Consider the following 21,326-nt stretch of genomic DNA (forward strand, 5'->3'; position numbering starts at 1 on the left):
CCTCTCTCTCACACACACACACTGTCCCTCTCTCTCTCACACACACACACTGTCCCTCTCTCTCTCTCACACACACACACTGTCCCTCTCTCTCACACACACACACACTGTCCCTCTCTCACACACACTGTCCCTCTCTCACACACACACACACTGTCCCTCTCTCTCTCACACACACACTGTCCCTCTCTCTCACACACACACACTGACCCTCTCTCACACACACACACTGTCCCTCTCTCACACACACACACTGTCTCTCTCTCTCTCTCTCTCTCACACACACACTGTCCCTCTCTCTCTCACACACACACTGTCCCTCTCTCTCTCACACACACACTGTCCCTCTCTCTCACACACACTGTCCCTCTCTCTCTCACACACACACTGTACCTCTCTCTCTCACACACACACTGTCCCTCTCTCTCACACACACACTGTCCCTCTCTCTCTCACACACACACTGTACCTCTCTCTCTCACACACACACTGTCCCTCTCTCTCACACACACACTGTCCCTCTCTCTCTCACACACTGTCCCTCTCTCACACACACACTGTCCCTCTCTCTCTCACACACACACTGTCCCTCTCTCTCTCACACACACACTGTCCCTCTCTCTCTCACACACACACTGTCCCTCTATCTCTCACACACACTGTCCCTCTCTCTCACACACACACTGTCCCTCTCTCTCACACACACACACTGTCCCTCTCTCTCACACACACACACTGTCCCTCTCTCTCTCACACACACTGTCCCTCTCTCTCTCTCACACACACACTGTCCCTCTCTCTCACACACACACACTGCCCCTCTCACACACACACACACTGTCCCTCTCACACACACACACTGTCCCTCTCTCTCACACACACACACACTGTCCCTCTCTCACAAATACAAACACTGTCCCTCTCTCTCTCACACACACTGTCCCTCTCTCACACACACACACACACTGTCCCTCTCTCTCTCACACACACTGTCCCTCTCCCTCTCTCACACACACACTGTCCCTCTCTCTCTCTCTCACACACACACTGTCCCTCTCCCTCTCTCACACACACACTGTCCCTCTCTCTCTCTCACACACACACACTGTCCCTCTCTCTCACACACACACACACTGTCCCTCTCTCACAAATACACACACTGTCCCTCTCTCTCTCACACACACTGTCCCTCTCTCACACACACACACACTGTCCCTCTCTCTCTCTCTCACACACTCACACTGTCCCTCTCTCTCACACACACACACTGTCCCTCTCTCTCACACACACACACTGTCCCTCTCTCACACACACACACACTGTCCCTCTCTCACACACACACACTGTCCCTCTCTCTCACACACACACACTGTCCCTCTCTCACACACACACACACACTGTCCCTCTCTCTCTCTCTCACACACACACACTGTCCCTCTCTCTCACACACACACACTGTCCCTCTCTCTCACACACACACACTGTCCCTCTCTCACACACACACACTGTCCCTCTCTCTCACACACACACACTGTCCCTCTCTCTCTCACACACACACACTGTCCCTCTCTCACACACACACACACACTGTCCCTCTCTCTCTCTCTCACACACACACACTGTCCCTCTCTCTCTCACACACACACACTGTCCCTCTCTCACACACACACACACACTGTCCCTCTCTCTCTCTCTCACACACACACACTGTCCCTCTCTCTCTCACACACACACTGTCCCTCTCTCACACACACACACACACTGTCCCTCTCTCTCTCTCTCACACACACACACTGTCCCTCTCTCTCACACACACACACTGTCCCTCTCTCTCACACACACACACACTGTCCCTCTCTCTCTCACACACACACACTGTCCCTCTCTCACACACACACACACACTGTCCCTCTCTCTCTCTCACACACACTGTCCCTCTCTCTCTCACACACACACACTGTCCCTCTCTCTCTCACACACACACACTGTCCCTCTCTCTCACACACACACACTGTCCCTCTCTCACACACACACACACACTGTCCCTCTCTCTCTCACACACACACACTGTCCCTCTCTCTCACACACACACTGTCCCTCTCTCTCACACACACACACTGTCCCTCTCTCTCACACACACACTGTCCCTCTCTCACACACACACACACACTGTCCCTCTCTCTCTCTCTCACACACACACACTGTCCCTCTCTCTCTCACACACACACTGTCCCTCTCTCACACACACACACACACTGTCCCTCTCTCTCTCTCTCACACACACACACTGTCCCTCTCTCTCACACACACACACTGTCCCTCTCTCTCACACACACACACACTGTCCCTCTCTCTCTCACACACACACACTGTCCCTCTCTCACACACACACACACACTGTCCCTCTCTCTCTCTCTCACACACACACACACACACTGTCCCTCTCTCTCTCTCTCACACACACACACTGTCCCTCTCTCTCACACACACACACTGTCCCTCTCTCTCACACACACACACACTGTCCCTCTCTCTCTCACACACACACACTGTCCCTCTCTCACACACACACACACACTGTCCCTCTCTCTCTCTCACACACACACTGTCCCTCTCTCTCACACACACACACTGTCCCTCTCTCACACACACACACACACTGTCCCTCTCTATCACACACACACACTGTCCCTCTCTCTCACACACACACACTGTCCCTCTCTCACACACACACACACACTGTCCCTCTCTCTCACACACACACACTGTTCCTCTCTCTCACACACACACACTGTCCCTCTCTCACACACACACACACACACTGTCCCTCTCTATCACACACACACACTGTCCCTCTCTCTCACACACACACACTGTCCCTCTCTCACACACACACACACACTGTCCCTCTCTCTCACACACACACACTGTTCCTCTCTCTCACACACACACACTGTCCCTCTCTCTCTCACACACACACACACTGTCCCTCTCTCTCACACACACACTGTCCCTCTCTCTCTCACACACACACACTGTCCCTCTCTCTCACACACACACTGTCCCTCTCTCTCACACACACACACTGTCCCTCTCTCTCACACACACACACTGTCCCTCTCTCACACACACACACTGTCCCTCTCTCTCACACACACACACTGTCCCTCTCTCTCACACACACACACTGTCCCTCTCTCTCACACACACACACTGTCCCTCTCTCACACACACACACACACTGTCCCTCTCTCTCACACACACACACTGTCCCTCTCTCACACACACACACACACTGTCCCTCTCTCTCTCACACACACACACTGTCCCTCTCTCTCACACACACACTGTCCCTCTCTCTCACACACACACACTGTCCCTCTCTCTCACACACACACACTGTCCCTCTCTCACACACACACACACACTGTCCCTCTCTCTCTCACACACACACACTGTCCCTCTCTCACACACACTGTCCCTCTCTCTCACACACACACTGTCCCTCTCTCTCACACACACACTGTCCCTCTCTCTCACACACACACACTGTCCCTCTCTCTCACACACACACTGTCCCTCTCTCTCTCTCACACACACACTGTCCCTCTCTCTCACACACACACTGTCCCTCTCTCTCTCTCACACACACACTGTCCCTCTCTCTCTCACACACACACACTGTCCCTCTCTGTCACACACACACTGTCCCTCTCTCTCACACACACACACTGTCCCTCTCACTCACACACACACTGTCCCTCTCTCTCACACACACACTGTCCCTCTCACTCACACACACACACTGTCCCTCTCTCTCACACACACACTGTCCCTCTCACTCACACACACACACTGTCCCTCTCTCTCACACACACACTGTCCCTCCCTCTCTCTCACACACACACACTGTCCCTCTCTCTCTCACACACACACTGTCCCTCTCTCTCACACACACACACTGTCCCTCTCTCTCACACACACACACTGTCCCTCTCTCTCACACACACACTGTCCCTCTCTCTCTCTCACACACACACTGTCCCTCTCTCTCACACACACACTGTCCCTCTCTCTCTCACACACACACCGTCCCTCTCTCTCTCACACACACACACTGTCCCTCTCTGTCACACACACACTGTCCCTCTCTCTCACACACACACACTGTCCCTCTCACTCACACACACACACTGTCCCTCTCTCTCACACACACACTGTCCCTCTCACTCACACACACACACTGTCCCTCTCTCTCACACACACACTGTCCCTCCCTCTCTCTCACACACACACACTGTCCCTCTCTCTCTCACACACACACTGTCCCTCTCTCTCACACACACTGTCCCTCTCTCTCTCACACACACACTGTCCCTCTCTCTCTCACACACACACTGTCCCTCTCTCTCTCTCACACACACACACTGTCCCTCTCTCTCACACACACACTGTACCTCTCTCTCTCACACACACACTGTCCCTCTCTCTCACACACACACACTGACCCTCTCTCTCTCACACACACACTGTCCCTCTCTCTCACACACACACACTGACCCTCTCTCACACACACACACTGTCCCTCTCTCACACACACTGTCTCTCTCTCCCTCTCTCTCACACACACACACTGTCCCTCTCTCTCTCACACACACACACTGTCCCTCTCTCTCTCTCACACACACACACTGTCCCTCTCTCTCACACACACACACACTGTCCCTCTCTCACACACACTGTCCCTCTCTCACACACACACACACTGTCCCTCTCTCTCTCACACACACACTGTCCCTCTCTCTCACACACACACACTGACCCTCTCTCACACACACACACTGTCCCTCTCTCACACACACACACTGTCTCTCTCTCTCTCTCTCTCTCACACACACACTGTCCCTCTCTCTCTCACACACACACTGTCCCTCTCTCTCTCACACACACACTGTCCCTCTCTCTCACACACACTGTCCCTCTCTCTCTCACACACACACTGTACCTCTCTCTCTCACACACACACTGTCCCTCTCTCTCACACACACACTGTCCCTCTCTCTCTCACACACACACTGTACCTCTCTCTCTCACACACACACTGTCCCTCTCTCTCACACACACACTGTCCCTCTCTCTCTCACACACTGTCCCTCTCTCACACACACACTGTCCCTCTCTCTCTCACACACACACTGTCCCTCTCTCTCTCACACACACACTGTCCCTCTCTCTCTCACACACACACTGTCCCTCTATCTCTCACACACACTGTCCCTCTCTCTCACACACACACTGTCCCTCTCTCTCACACACACACACTGTCCCTCTCTCTCACACACACACACTGTCCCTCTCTCTCTCACACACACTGTCCCTCTCTCTCTCTCACACACACACTGTCCCTCTCTCTCACACACACACACTGCCCCTCTCACACACACACACACTGTCCCTCTCACACACACACACTGTCCCTCTCTCTCACACACACACACACTGTCCCTCTCTCACAAATACACACACTGTCCCTCTCTCTCTCACACACACTGTCCCTCTCTCACACACACACACACACTGTCCCTCTCTCTCTCACACACACTGTCCCTCTCCCTCTCTCACACACACACTGTCCCTCTCTCTCTCTCTCACACACACACTGTCCCTCTCCCTCTCTCACACACACACTGTCCCTCTCTCTCTCTCACACACACACACTGTCCCTCTCTCTCACACACACACACACTGTCCCTCTCTCACAAATACACACACTGTCCCTCTCTCTCTCACACACACTGTCCCTCTCTCACACACACACACACTGTCCCTCTCTCTCTCTCTCACACACTCACACTGTCCCTCTCTCTCACACACACACACTGTCCCTCTCTCTCACACACACACACTGTCCCTCTCTCACACACACACACACTGTCCCTCTCTCACACACACACACTGTCCCTCTCTCTCACACACACACACTGTCCCTCTCTCACACACACACACACACTGTCCCTCTCTCTCTCTCTCACACACACACACTGTCCCTCTCTCTCACACACACACACTGTCCCTCTCTCTCACACACACACACTGTCCCTCTCTCACACACACACACTGTCCCTCTCTCTCACACACACACACTGTCCCTCTCTCTCTCACACACACACACTGTCCCTCTCTCACACACACACACACACTGTCCCTCTCTCTCTCTCTCACACACACACACTGTCCCTCTCTCTCTCACACACACACACTGTCCCTCTCTCACACACACACACACACTGTCCCTCTCTCTCTCTCTCACACACACACACTGTCCCTCTCTCTCTCACACACACACTGTCCCTCTCTCACACACACACACACACTGTCCCTCTCTCTCTCTCTCACACACACACACTGTCCCTCTCTCTCACACACACACACTGTCCCTCTCTCTCACACACACACACACTGTCCCTCTCTCTCTCACACACACACACTGTCCCTCTCTCACACACACACACACACTGTCCCTCTCTCTCTCTCACACACACTGTCCCTCTCTCTCTCACACACACACACTGTCCCTCTCTCTCACACACACACACTGTCCCTCTCTCACACACACACACACACTGTCCCTCTCTCTCTCACACACACACACTGTCCCTCTCTCTCACACACACACTGTCCCTCTCTCTCACACACACACACTGTCCCTCTCTCTCACACACACACTGTCCCTCTCTCACACACACACACACACTGTCCCTCTCTCTCTCTCTCACACACACACACTGTCCCTCTCTCTCTCACACACACACTGTCCCTCTCTCACACACACACACACACTGTCCCTCTCTCTCTCTCTCACACACACACACTGTCCCTCTCTCTCACACACACACACTGTCCCTCTCTCTCACACACACACACACTGTCCCTCTCTCTCTCACACACACACACTGTCCCTCTCTCACACACACACACACACTGTCCCTCTCTCTCTCTCTCACACACACACACACACACTGTCCCTCTCTCTCTCTCTCACACACACACACTGTCCCTCTCTCTCACACACACACACTGTCCCTCTCTCTCACACACACACACACTGTCCCTCTCTCTCTCACACACACACACTGTCCCTCTCTCACACACACACACACACTGTCCCTCTCTCTCTCTCACACACACACTGTCCCTCTCTCTCACACACACACACTGTCCCTCTCTCACACACACACACACACTGTCCCTCTCTATCACACACACACACTGTCCCTCTCTCTCACACACACACACTGTCCCTCTCTCACACACACACACACACTGTCCCTCTCTCTCACACACACACACTGTTCCTCTCTCTCACACACACACACTGTCCCTCTCTCACACACACACACACACACTGTCCCTCTCTATCACACACACACACTGTCCCTCTCTCTCACACACACACACTGTCCCTCTCTCACACACACACACACACTGTCCCTCTCTCTCACACACACACACTGTTCCTCTCTCTCACACACACACACTGTCCCTCTCTCTCTCACACACACACACACTGTCCCTCTCTCTCACACACACACTGTCCCTCTCTCTCTCACACACACACACTGTCCCTCTCTCTCACACACACACTGTCCCTCTCTCTCACACACACACACTGTCCCTCTCTCTCACACACACACACTGTCCCTCTCTCACACACACACACTGTCCCTCTCTCTCACACACACACACTGTCCCTCTCTCTCACACACACACACTGTCCCTCTCTCTCACACACACACACTGTCCCTCTCTCACACACACACACACACTGTCCCTCTCTCTCACACACACACACTGTCCCTCTCTCACACACACACACACACTGTCCCTCTCTCTCTCACACACACACACTGTCCCTCTCTCTCACACACACACTGTCCCTCTCTCTCACACACACACACTGTCCCTCTCTCTCACACACACACACTGTCCCTCTCTCACACACACACACACACTGTCCCTCTCTCTCTCACACACACACACTGTCCCTCTCTCACACACACTGTCCCTCTCTCTCACACACACACTGTCCCTCTCTCTCACACACACACTGTCCCTCTCTCTCACACACACACACTGTCCCTCTCTCTCACACACACACTGTCCCTCTCTCTCTCTCACACACACACTGTCCCTCTCTCTCACACACACACTGTCCCTCTCTCTCTCTCACACACACACTGTCCCTCTCTCTCTCACACACACACACTGTCCCTCTCTGTCACACACACACTGTCCCTCTCTCTCACACACACACACTGTCCCTCTCACTCACACACACACTGTCCCTCTCTCTCACACACACACTGTCCCTCTCACTCACACACACACACTGTCCCTCTCTCTCACACACACACTGTCCCTCTCACTCACACACACACACTGTCCCTCTCTCTCACACACACACTGTCCCTCCCTCTCTCTCACACACACACACTGTCCCTCTCTCTCTCACACACACACTGTCCCTCTCTCTCACACACACACACTGTCCCTCTCTCTCACACACACACACTGTCCCTCTCTCTCACACACACACTGTCCCTCTCTCTCTCTCACACACACACTGTCCCTCTCTCTCACACACACACTGTCCCTCTCTCTCTCACACACACACCGTCCCTCTCTCTCTCACACACACACACTGTCCCTCTCTGTCACACACACACTGTCCCTCTCTCTCACACACACACACTGTCCCTCTCACTCACACACACACACTGTCCCTCTCTCTCACACACACACTGTCCCTCTCACTCACACACACACACTGTCCCTCTCTCTCACACACACACTGTCCCTCCCTCTCTCTCACACACACACACTGTCCCTCTCTCTCTCACACACACACTGTCCCTCTCTCTCACACACACTGTCCCTCTCTCTCTCACACACACACTGTCCCTCTCTCTCTCACACACACACTGTCCCTCTCTCTCTCTCACACACACACACTGTCCCTCTCTCTCACACACACACTGTCCCTCTCTCTCACACACACACACTGTCCCTCTCTCTCACACACACACACTGTCCCTCTCTCACACACACACACTGTCCCTCTCTCTCACACACACACACTGTCCCTCTCTCTCACACACACACACTGTCCCTCTCTCTCACACACACACACTGTCCCTCTCTCACACACACACACACACTGTCCCTCTCTCTCACACACACACACTGTCCCTCTCTCACACACACACACACACTGTCCCTCTCTCTCTCACACACACACACTGTCCCTCTCTCTCACACACACACTGTCCCTCTCTCTCACACACACACACTGTCCCTCTCTCTCACACACACACACTGTCCCTCTCTCACACACACACACACACTGTCCCTCTCTCTCTCACACACACACACTGTCCCTCTCTCACACACACTGTCCCTCTCTCTCACACACACACTGTCCCTCTCTCTCACACACACACTGTCCCTCTCTCTCACACACACACACTGTCCCTCTCTCTCACACACACACTGTCCCTCTCTCTCTCTCACACACACACTGTCCCTCTCTCTCACACACACACTGTCCCTCTCTCTCTCTCACACACACACTGTCCCTCTCTCTCTCACACACACACACTGTCCCTCTCTGTCACACACACACTGTCCCTCTCTCTCTCACACACACACACTGTCCCTCTCACTCACACACACACTGTCCCTCTCTCTCACACACACACTGTCCCTCTCACTCACACACACACACTGTCCCTCTCTCTCACACACACACTGTCCCTCTCACTCACACACACACACTGTCCCTCTCACTCACACACACACACTGTCCCTCTCTCTCACACACACACTGTCCCTCTCACTCACACACACACACTGTCCCTCTCTCTCACACACACACTGTCCCTCCCTCTCTCTCACACACACACACTGTCCCTCTCTCTCTCACACACACACTGTCCCTCTCTCTCACACACACTGTCCCTCTCTCTCTCACACACACACTGTCCCTCTCTCTCTCACACACACTGTCCCTCTCTCTCACACACACACACTGTCCCTCTCTCTCTCTCACACACACACTGTCCCTCTCTCTCACACACACACACACTGTCCCTCTCTCTCTCACACACACACTGTCCCTCTCTCTCTCTCACACACACACTGTCCCTCTCTCTCTCACACACACACTGTCCCTCTCTCTCTCTCTCACACACACACACTGTCCCTCTCTCTCTCTCACACACACACACTGTCCCTCTCTCTCTCACACACACACACTGTCCCTCTCTCTCTCACACACACACTGTCCCTCTCTCTCTCTCACACACACACTGTCCCTCTCTCTCTCTCACACACACTGTCCCTCTCTCTCTCTCACACACACACTGTCCCTCTCTCTCACACACACACATTGTCCCTCTCTCTCTCTCTCACACACACTGTCCCTCTCTCTCACACACACACACTGTCCCTCTCTCTCTCTCACACACACACTGTCCCTCTCTCTCTCACACACACTGTCCCTCTCTCACTCACACACACACACTGTCCCTCTCTCTCACACACACACTGTCCCTCTCTCTCACACACACTGTCCCTCTCTCTCTCACACACACACACACTCTCTCTCTCTCTCTCTCTCTCTCACACACACACTCTCTCTCTCTCTCTCTCTCTCACACACACACTCTCTCTCTCTCTCTCTCTCTCACACACACACACTCTCTCTCTCTCTCTCTCTCTCTCACACACACACTGTCCCTCTCTCTCTCTCTCTCACACACATTGTCCCTCTCTCTCACACACACTGTCCCTCTCTCTCACACACACACTCTCTCTCTCTCTCTCTCTCTCACACACACACACTGTCCCTCTCTCTCTCACACACACACACTGTCCCTCTCTCTCACACACACACTCTCTCTCTCTCTCTCTCTCTCACACACACACACTGTCCCTCTCTCTCTCTCTCTCACACACACTGTCCCTCTCTCTCTCACACACACACACTGTCCCTCCCTCTCTCACACACACTCTCTCTCTCTCTCTCTCTCTCACACACACACACTCTCACTCTCTCCCCGTCCCCACCCTCGATCCCAACACACACTGAGGAGCAGGGCCCGGTTCGAGCACGTTTATAAACAGCTTGTGAGGTCGGAGGTCACGTGCCCCTGTTGTCGGGGGCGAGGAGGGCAGGACTGGCTGGAGGGGCCGAACAGCCTGTTCCCATTTCTTGCGCTCCCCACTCTCTCTCTCCCTTGGAGGATCTAACGCCAGGATAACAGAATATCGGGAATGCCTTGGAACTAACAGGGGGGAATATAAACAGAGCCGGGGGGAGGTTGGGGGTGTGGGGGGGCGGGGGTTGGCAATAGGCGAGTGGTACCCTCCTGTGACATGTATCAGAGGTTCAGGGCCGGTGGGGGGTGTGGGGAGTTTATCCAATGGACCTGGGGGTCACTGGCCCCCTCCCTCGTTACCTCTCCCTTCGGAAGGTGGAGGTGGGCAGCCATCTTGGACCACTACAAAGGTCGGGGGGGAATTGTGCGGCCATCTTGAACCGTTACAAAGGTGGGGGCGGGACGTGAGCCGCCATCTTGGACCACTACAAAGGTCAGGGGGGATTGTGCGGCCATCTTGAACCGTTACAAAGGTGGGGGCGGGACGTGAGCCGCCATCCTGGATCACTACAAAGGTCAGGGGGGATTGTGCGGCCATCTTGAACCGTTACAAAGGTGGGGGCGGGACGTGAGCCGCCATCCTGGATCACTACAAAGGTCAGGGGGGATTGTGCGGCCATCTTGAACCGTTACAAAGGTCGGGGGGACGTGAGCCGCCATCTTGGACCACTACAAAGGTCAGGGGGGATTGTGCGGCCATCTTGAACCGTTACAAAGGTCGGGGGGACGTGAGCCACCATCCTGGACCACTACAAAGGTCGGGAGGGATTGTGCGGCCATCTTGAACCGTTACAAAGGTGGGTGCGGGATGTGAGCCGCCAACCTGGACCACTACAAAGGTCAGGGGGGATTGTGCGGCCATCTTGAACCGTTACAAAGGTGGGTGCGGGACGTGAGCCGCCATCCTGGACCACTACAAAGGTCGGGGGGGGGGGGGATTGTGCGGCCATCTTGAACCGTTACAAAGTTGGCGGGGGACGTGAGCTGCCATCTTGGACCACTACAAAGACGGGGAATTCTGCCGCCATCTTGGAACGCTATAATGGTGGTGGGAATTGCGCTGCCATCTTGCAATGTTATGAGGGTGAGGGATGAGCTGCCATCTTGAACCGCTATGAAGGTAGGGAGGGGGTGAGCCGCCATCTTGGACCGCTACGAATGTCGGGGGCGGAGTTGTGCAGCCATCTTGAACCGCGACAGTCCCCGTCCGATGGCCCTCAGGGCGGGTATTAACGTGTTCCTCTCGGTTGTTTTGTCTTTCAGGGAGGCCCGAAGGACGCCCTTCGGCCCGTCGGGAGATAGCAGCGGAACGGTGGGAGAGGCAGAGAGAGAGAGAGAGAGAGACGGATAAATCCGGAGAAGGGGGCCTGAGCCCCATGGAGGGATAGGAGGTGCCCGGAGTGGGGGGCAGAATGGCCTTGCCGGCGACTCCCACCTCCCTACTGGCGTGACCCAGCACCCCCCCCCGTCCCCGGAGGAAAGCCCCTACCCCTTTCACTTCTTTGCGACTGGGATCCCCCTGTGCCTCCCCATGACCGTTGGAGCCTGCGGTGACGCCCCGGGCTGCACTGACCGGACGCCAGCCCGTGGGGGCCGTCCCCTCGGCGGGGTGGGCAAGGAGGCGAAGCGGGGAAAGGAGGAGGATGGGACAGGCCGGAGCAGTGGACGCTACCTCTTCGAGACGTATTACTGTAATAGCCAGCAGTACCCGCTCTTTGTGACTGCCCTCCTGGTGGTCATTGGCATCTGCAGTGCCCTCGTTGCCATTTTCTTCATCAGTGCCAAGGTAACCGCCCTCCCCGGTCCCGATCCCTATCCCAAATCCCAATCCCGATCCCGGCTCTCAGTCCCTATCCCAGATCCCAATCCCAGTTGCCAACGTCTCTCCCAATCCTGATCCCCGACCCCAAATCCCAATTGCCATAGTCTATCCCAATCCCGATCCCCTACCCCAAATCCCAATCCCTATCCCAAATCCCAATCCCTTGTCCCCTATCCCAATCCCTATGCCAATCCTGAAACCTATCCCAAATCATAATCCCGGCTGCCGAGCATTACCCCAGATCCCAATTCCTATCCTAATTCCCAATCCCTTGTCCCCTATCCCAATCCCTATGCCAATCCTGAAACCTATCCCAAATCATAATCCCGGCTGCCGAGCCTTACCCCAGATCCCAATTCCTATCCTAATTCCCAATCCCTATCCCAGATCCCAATCCCTATCTCAAATCCCAACCCCTGGTCTAAGTCCGATCACAGCTCCAACCCCGATCCCAAATCCCGATCCTTATCCCTATCCCAAATCTCAATCCCAGCTCCCGATCCCGATACCAATCCGAATCCCTGTCCCAAACCCCAATCCCAAATCGCGGTCCTTTCCACAGCTCCAATTCCTCTCCCGAATCCCAATCGCAACTCTTGATCTCTCTATGCCGATCCCAATCCCTATCTCAATCCTGATCCCTACCCCAATCCCTATTCCAGCTCCAATCCCTATCTCAAATCCCGATCCGAGTTCCTGATCTCTATCCCAAACCCAAACCCAATCCCAGCTCCAAATCCCACCACCTCCTGATCGTTATCCCATGCCCTGTCCCAGCCCCAATCCATATCCCAATCCTGATCATTATTCCAGCTCCAATCCCAATCCCAGCTCAAAATCCTAACCCCTATCCAAATCCCTGTCACAGCCCCTAATCCCAATCCAAACTCCCAATCCTGTCCTTATTCCTATCCCCATCCCAGCTCCAATCCTGATTGCTATCCCAATCACAATCACAATCTATATCCCTATCCCTATCCCCATCCCAATCCCTATTCCAGTCAGGATCCCAAACACAATCCCTATCCCAATCCCAATGCTGATCCCTGTCCCAAATCCCAATCCCACTCCTGGTCCCGATCCCAAAATGCAATTCCTGCTCACAATCCTTACCCCAGCTCCCAATCCCTTTCCCAAATCCCAATCCCATTTTCTGATCTCTATCCCAAACCCAATCCCTATCACCGTTCCCATTCATTATCCCAATCTCTATTGCAGTCCCAATCCTTATTGCAATCCTGTTCATTATCCCAGCTCCAATCCTAATCCCAGCTCCCAATCCTAATCCCTATCTTAATCCCTGTTACAGCTCCCAATCCCAATCCCAGCTCCCAACCCTATCCTCATCCCCATCCCAGCTTCAATCCTGATCCCTATCCTAATCACAATCAAAATCTATGTCCCTATTCCCATCTCAATCCCTATCCCAAACCTAATCCCAGTCCCTATCCCTATCTTAATCCTTATCACAATTCCAATCCCTATCCCAGCTACCAATCCTGGCTCCAATGCCCATTGCAATCATTATCCCAATACTAGCCTCCAATCCCTGTCCCAGATCCCAACACCCAATACCTACCACATTCCCTATTCAAGCTCCTTATCCGAGCTCCCAGTCTCAATCCCAATTCCAATCCACACCCCTATCCCCATCCCAGCACCAATCCCGATGTCAATCCCAGCTCCAATCACAATCCCTATCCCTTCTCCCATTCCCCATCCTGATTCTGATCCCAATCCTATCCCTATCACAATCCCAATCTCTATCCCATTCCAAATTCCAATCCCAGCTCCCAATCCCAGTTTCCAACTCCAAATCCCTGTCCCAGATCCCAATACCAATCCCAGCCCCCGACCCCATTCCCATCCCAGCTCCAATCCTCATCCCCATCCCAGTCACACTCCCTAACTCTGCTCCCATTCCCCATCCTGATTCCAAACCCAATCCTAATCCCACTCCCAGCTCCAAACCCAATCCCAATCCTAATTCCCAATCCCCAATGGCACCCAATTCCAATCCCAGCTCCAATTCCAGTTACAGTTCCCGTTCCCAATCCCAATCCCAATCACCAATTCAATCCCAGTTCCAGTTCCAATCCCAATCCTGCTCCTGAGCCCAATCCCAATCCCACTCCACATCCCTATCCTATCTCGATCTTCCCCCAGTCATAATCCCTATCCCTTCACCCATTTTCCATTTCTATTCGGATCTCAATCCTGATCCCTATCACAATCCAATCCTGATCCCAGTTCTAAAACCCAATACCAGGTCCCAATCGTTATCACAGCTTTCAATCCCTATCCCAACTCACAATCACAATCCCAGATCCAATCCCTATCCCAGCTCCCAATCCCAATCCCAGTTCCCAACCCAATTCATAGCCCAACTCCAAATCTGATCCCTATCCCAATCACAGTTCCAATCCCTATCCCCAACCTCCCCCCTATCCTCATCACAATCCCAAACCCGATCCTATCCTGATCCCAATCACAATTCCAATCTCTATCCCAGCTGCCAATCCCTATCCCGGCTCCAGTCCCTATCCCAGCTCCCAGTCCCCACTCCGATCGCTATCACAATCCCAACCCCCAATCTCAGACCCCAATCCCCATCCTGATCACTATCTCAATCCCAGCTCCCAATCACTAATCCATTCCCATCCCAGCTCCCAATCCCAAACCGAATCCATATACTAATCCCCATCCCTAAACCAATTCCAGCTCCAATCACAATCCATGTGCCACTCACAATCCCTATCCCTGCCCCCATTCCCCATCCTAATTCAGACCCCAATCCCAACCCCAGATCCAAACTCCATCGCAATCCTAGCTCCCCATCCACATCCCAATTCCAAACCCAATCACAGCTCCAATTCCAGTTCCCAATCCCAAATCCCAACCACCATTCCAATCCCAGTTGCACTCCTAGTCCTGATCCAAATCCCAATCCCAGTTTGAAACCTGATCCTGATCCCTATGCCTATCCCTATCCCAGCTCCCGATCCTGATCACAAACCCTATCCTGATCCCAATCCCAGCTCTAAACCCAATCACCATTTAATCCCACTACCAATCCTGATCCTGATCCCTACCTCTATTCCTATCCCTGCTACTGATCCCAATTGCGGCTCCTATCCCAATCCCAATCCATGTCGCTGCTCCCCATCCCAATCACGGTCCCTGTCCTGATCCCAATCCCAGCTTCAATCCCAACCCAGATCACAATCCCAACACCAGTTCCGATCCTGATCCTGATCCTTATCTCTATTACTAACCCTGTTCCCGATCCCGATCACAATCCCCTTCCGATCCCAACCACGATTCCAATCTCGGCTCCAATTCTAATCCTGACACCAACCATGATTCCAATCCCCGTTCTCATCCGGATTCGGATCCCGATCTCTAGTCTGATCCCTGCTCCAAATCCCAATACCAGCCCCAATCCCAATCCACATCCCTGCTCCCAATTCTAATCCCAAACACTATTCCTGCTCCCGATCCCTCTCCCGATCCCAATCTCAGCACTAATCTCAATTCCAGTCACTGTTGCAATCCCAGCTCCAGTCCTAATCCCGAACCCAATCCCTATACCAAACCAATCCCAGTTCCAATCCCGATCCCGAACCCTATCTCAATCCCTTTCCCTGCTCTGGATCCCGATTACGATCCCAATCTCAATACCAATTCCACCTCCGATCCATACCCCTGCTCCCGATCCAGATCCCAAAACGTATCCTTGCTTCTGATCAGTATCCCGAATCCCATCCCGAACCCAAGCTTAATACCAGGCCAAATCCCGATGTTTATGTCTAACCCCTGCTCCAGATCCCGACCCTGGCTCCCACCCCGATCCCTGTACACGGACCCTGAGGGGTAAGGGGGGGGGTGTGGGGGGGGGGGGGGGACAGTGTACCTAACGTCTGCTCCACCCCCCGATCCCTGTACACAGGCCCTGAGGGGTAAGGGGGGGGGTGTGGGGGGGGGGGACAGTGTACCTAACGTCTGCTCCACCCCCCGATCCCTGTACACAGGCCCTGAGGGGTAAGGGGGGGGGTGTGGGGGGGGGGGACAGTGTACCTAACGTCTGCTCCACCCCCCGATCCCTGTACACAGGCCCTGAGGGGTAAGGGGGGGGTGTGGGGGGGGGGGGACAGTGTACCTAACGTCTGCTCCACCCCCCGATCCCTGTACACAGGCCCTGAGGGGTAAGGGGGGGGGTGTGGGTGGGGAGGGGGGGACAGTGTACCTAACGTCTGCTCCACCCCCCGATCCCTGTACACAGACCCTGAGGGGTAAGGGGGGGGGTGGGAGAGGGGGGACAGTGTACCTAACGTCTGCTCCACCCCCCGATCCCTGTACACGGACCCTGAGGGGTAAGGGGGGGGTGTGGGGGGTGGGGGGACAGTGTACCTAACGTCTGCCCCACCCCCCGATCCCTGTACACGGGCCCTGAGGGGTAAGGGGGGGGGTGAGGGGGGGACGGGACAGTGTACCTAACGTCTGCTCCACCCCCCGATCCCTGTACATGGGCCCTGAGGGGTAAGGGGGGGGTGTGGGGGGGGGGGGGGGACAGTGTACCTAACGTCTGCTCCACCCCCCGATCCCTGTACACGGACCCTGAGGGGTAAGGGGGGGGTGTGGGGGGTGGGGGGACAGTGTACCTAACGTCTGCTCCACCCCCCGATCCCTGTACACGGACCCTGAGGGGTAAGGGGGGGGGTGTGGGGGGTGGGGGGGGACAGTGTACCTAACGTCTGCTCCACCCCCCGATCCCTGTACACGGGCCCTGAGGGGTAAGGGGGGGGTGTGGGGGGGGGGGGGGGACAGTGTACCTAACGTCTGCTCCACCCCCCGATCCCTGTACACGGACCCTGAGGGGTAAGGGGGGGGTGTGGGGGGGACGGGACAGTGTACCTAACGTCTGCTCCACCCCCCGATCCCTGTACACGGGCCCTGAGGGGTAAGGGGGGGGTGTGGGAGAGGGGGGACAGTGTACCTAACGTCTGCTCCACCCCCCGATCCCTGTACACGGGCCCTGAGGGGTAAGGGGGGGGGTGGGAGAGGGGGGACAGTGTACCTAACGTCTGCTCCACCCCCCGATCCCTGTACACAGGCCCTGAGGGGTAAGGGGGGGGGGGGTGGGAGAGGGGGGACAGTGTACCTAACGTCTGCTCCACCCCCCGATCCCTGTACACGGGCCCTGAGGGGTAAGGGGGGGGGTGGGAGAGGGGGGACAGTGTACCTAACGTCTGCTCCACCCCCCGATCCCTGTACACAGGCCCTGAGGGGTAAGGGGGGGGGTGTGGGGGGGGGACGGGACAGTGTACCTAACGTCTGCTCCACCCCCCGATCCCTGTACACGGGCCCTGATGGGTAAGTGGGGGGGTGGGAGAGGGGGGACAGTGTACCTAACGTCTGCCCCACCCCCCGATCCCTGTACACAGGCCCTGAGGGGTAAGGGGGGGGGTGAGGGGGGGACGGGACAGTGTACCTAACGTCTGCCCCACCCCCCGATCCCTGTACACGGACCCTGAGGGGTAAGGGGGGGGGTGGGGGGACAGTGTACCTAACGTCTGCTCCACCCCCCGATCCCTGTACACGGGCCCTGAGGGGTAAGGGGGGGGTTTGGGAGAGGGGGGACAGTGTACCTAACGTCTGCCCCACCCCCCGATCCCTGTACACGGGCCCTGAGGGGTAAGGGGGGGTGTGGGGGGGGGGGGGACAGTGTACCTAACGTCTGCTCCACCCCTCGATCCCTGTACACGGGCCCTGAGGGGTAAGGGGGGGGGTGTGGGGGGGACGGGACAGTGTACCTAACGTCTGCCCCACCCCCCGATCCCTGTACACGGGCCCTGAGGGGTAAGGGGGGGGTGTGGGGGGGACGGGACAGTGTACCTAACGTCTGCTCCACCCCTCGATCCCTGTACACGGGCCCTGAGGGGTAAGGGGGGGGTGTGGGAGAGGGGGGGACAGTGTACCTAACGTCTGCTCCACCCCCCGATCCCTGTACACGGGCCCTGAGGGGTAAGGGGGGGTGTGGGGGGTGGGGGGGGACAGTGTACCTAACGTCTGCTCCACCCCCCGATCCCTGTACTCAGGCCCTGAGGGGTAAGGGGGGGGGTGGGAGAGGGGGGACAGTGTACCTAACGTCTGCTCCACCCCCCGATCCCTGTACTCAGGCCCTGAGGGGTAAGGGGGGGGGTGAGGGGGGGGGGACAGTGTACCTAACGTCTGCTCCACCCCCCGATCCCTGTACACGGGCCCTGAGGGGTAAGGGGGGGGTGGGAGAGGGGGGACAGTGTACCTAACGTCTGCTCCACCCCCCGATCCCTGTACACGGGCCCTGAGGGGTAAGGGGGGGGGTGTGGGGGGTGGGGGGACAGTGTACCTAACGTCTGCTCCACCCCCCGATCCCTGTACACGGGCCCTGAGGGGTAAGGGGGGGGGTGTGGGAGAGGGGGGACAGTGTACCTAACGTCTGCTCCACCCCCCGATCCCTGTACACGGGCCCTGAGGGGTAAGGGGGGGGGGGAGAGGGGGGACAGTGTACCTAACGTCTGCTCCACCCCCCGATCCCTGTACACAGGCCCTGATGGGTAAGTGGGGGGGGGGGGGAGAGGGGGGACAGTGTACCTAACGTCAGTCCCATCCCCTCCCCCCTGTTATTTTTCCCCAACAGAGGGTATCGGACCACCTGGCCTTCCTCATCACGGTGTGCGTGGCTTTGGGCCTGTTTTCCGTCACTCTGCTCCTCACTTGCATCGAGTCCGTCTTCCGGAACGCAATGACGGCCCTGTCGCTGCTGGTCTGGGCCGGCCTGGTCGCCATGGGATACGTCTTCGTCTTCCAGGGGGGGCCGGTGAGCGCCTGGGACCAGGTGAGGCCGCGGACGCCATCTTGGAATCCGCTTTCGCTGGGCGTTGGCCAACGAGGATGGGGAATGCGGGAGGGTTGGGGGGTGGTGGGGGGGGGGGGGGCATGTCAGAGGTGCCTTCCCCCATCCCAGCGGTTGGACAGGGCAGATCGAGACCACCTCCCGGAATATCGCGCCCGCGCGCGCAGACTCCCCCCCCACCCATCGCCCTATCCCTGTCTCAGGTCCGTGTATTCCAAAATTCCACGGACACACGAGAGGGAGGTGGATCAGGAAATGGCTCATCAAAGATCGTCATCCCAGCGGGGGGGGGGGGGGAATCAGGCCCTTCGGCCCAACGGGTCCACGCCGACCCTCCCCTGACAGTATCCCACCCAGACCCATCTCCTTCTGACGAATGCGCCAAACCCCACGGCCAATCCACCCTAACCTACACATCCCCGGGCACTATGGGTAATTTAGCACGGCCAATGCACCCTAACCTGCACATCCCTGGGCACTATGGGTAATTTAGCACGGCCAATCCACCCTAACCTGCACATCCCTGGGCACTATGGGTAATGTAGCATGGCCAATCCACCCTAACCTGCACAGGCCTGGGCACTATGGGTAATTTAGCATGGCCAATCCACCCTAACCTGCACATCCCTGGGCACTATGGGTAATTTAGCATGGCCAATCCACCCTAACCTACACATCCCTGAGCACTATGGGTAATTTAGCACGGCCAATCCACCCTGACCTGTACATCCCTGGGCACTATGGGTAATTTAGCACGGCCAATGCACCCTAACCTGCACATCCCTGGGCACTATGGGTAATTTAGCACGGCCAATCCACCCTAACCTGCACATCCCTGGGCACTATGGGTAATTTAGCACGGCCAATCCACCCTAACCTGCACATCCCTGGGCACTATGGGTAATTTAGCACGGCCAATCCACCCTAACCTGCACATCCCTGGGCACTATGGGTAATTTAGCATGGCCAATCCACCCTAACCTGCACATCCCTGGGCACTATGGGTAATTTAGCACGGCCAATCCACCCTAACCTGTACATCCCTGGGCACTATGGGTAATTTAGCACGGCCAATCCACCCTAACCTGCACATCCCTGGGCACTATGGGTAATTTAGCATGGCCAATCCACCCTAACCTGCACATGCCTGGGCACTATGGGTAATTTAGCACGGCCAATCCACCCTGACCTGTACATCCCTGGGCACTATGGGTAATTTAGCACGGCCAATCCACCCTAACCTGCACATCCCTGGGCACTATGGGTAATTTAGCACGGCCAATCCACCCTAACCTGCACATCCCTGGGCACTATGGGTAATGTAGCATGGCCAATCCACCCTAACCTGCACATGCCTGGGCACTATGGGTAATGTAGCATGGCCAATCCA

General features: G+C 55.9%; 1 protein-coding gene across 5 annotated transcripts in view; it reads left to right on the forward strand.

Annotated features, from left to right (window-relative positions):
• Positions 1–21,326, forward strand: part of LOC140473196 (adenylate cyclase type 2-like) — a 106,973-nt gene that overhangs the window by 73,265 nt on the left and 12,382 nt on the right. For 4 of the 5 annotated variants that reach the window (XM_072567572.1, XM_072567576.1, XM_072567575.1 and 1 more), the window contains exons 2-3: positions 12,483–13,005; positions 19,721–19,918. In XM_072567572.1, coding sequence (XP_072423673.1) covers positions 12,751–13,005; positions 19,721–19,918 — 453 coding nt within the window. In that variant the 5' untranslated portion in view covers positions 12,483–12,750. The remainder of the gene's footprint in view (positions 1–12,482; positions 13,006–19,720; positions 19,919–21,326) is intronic. The other variant, XM_072567577.1, reaches the window with a different exon arrangement.

The sequence above is a fragment of the Chiloscyllium punctatum genome, unplaced genomic scaffold (genome assembly GCF_047496795.1).
Source record: "Chiloscyllium punctatum isolate Juve2018m unplaced genomic scaffold, sChiPun1.3 scaffold_546, whole genome shotgun sequence".
Lineage (NCBI taxonomy): Eukaryota > Metazoa > Chordata > Chondrichthyes > Orectolobiformes > Hemiscylliidae > Chiloscyllium > Chiloscyllium punctatum.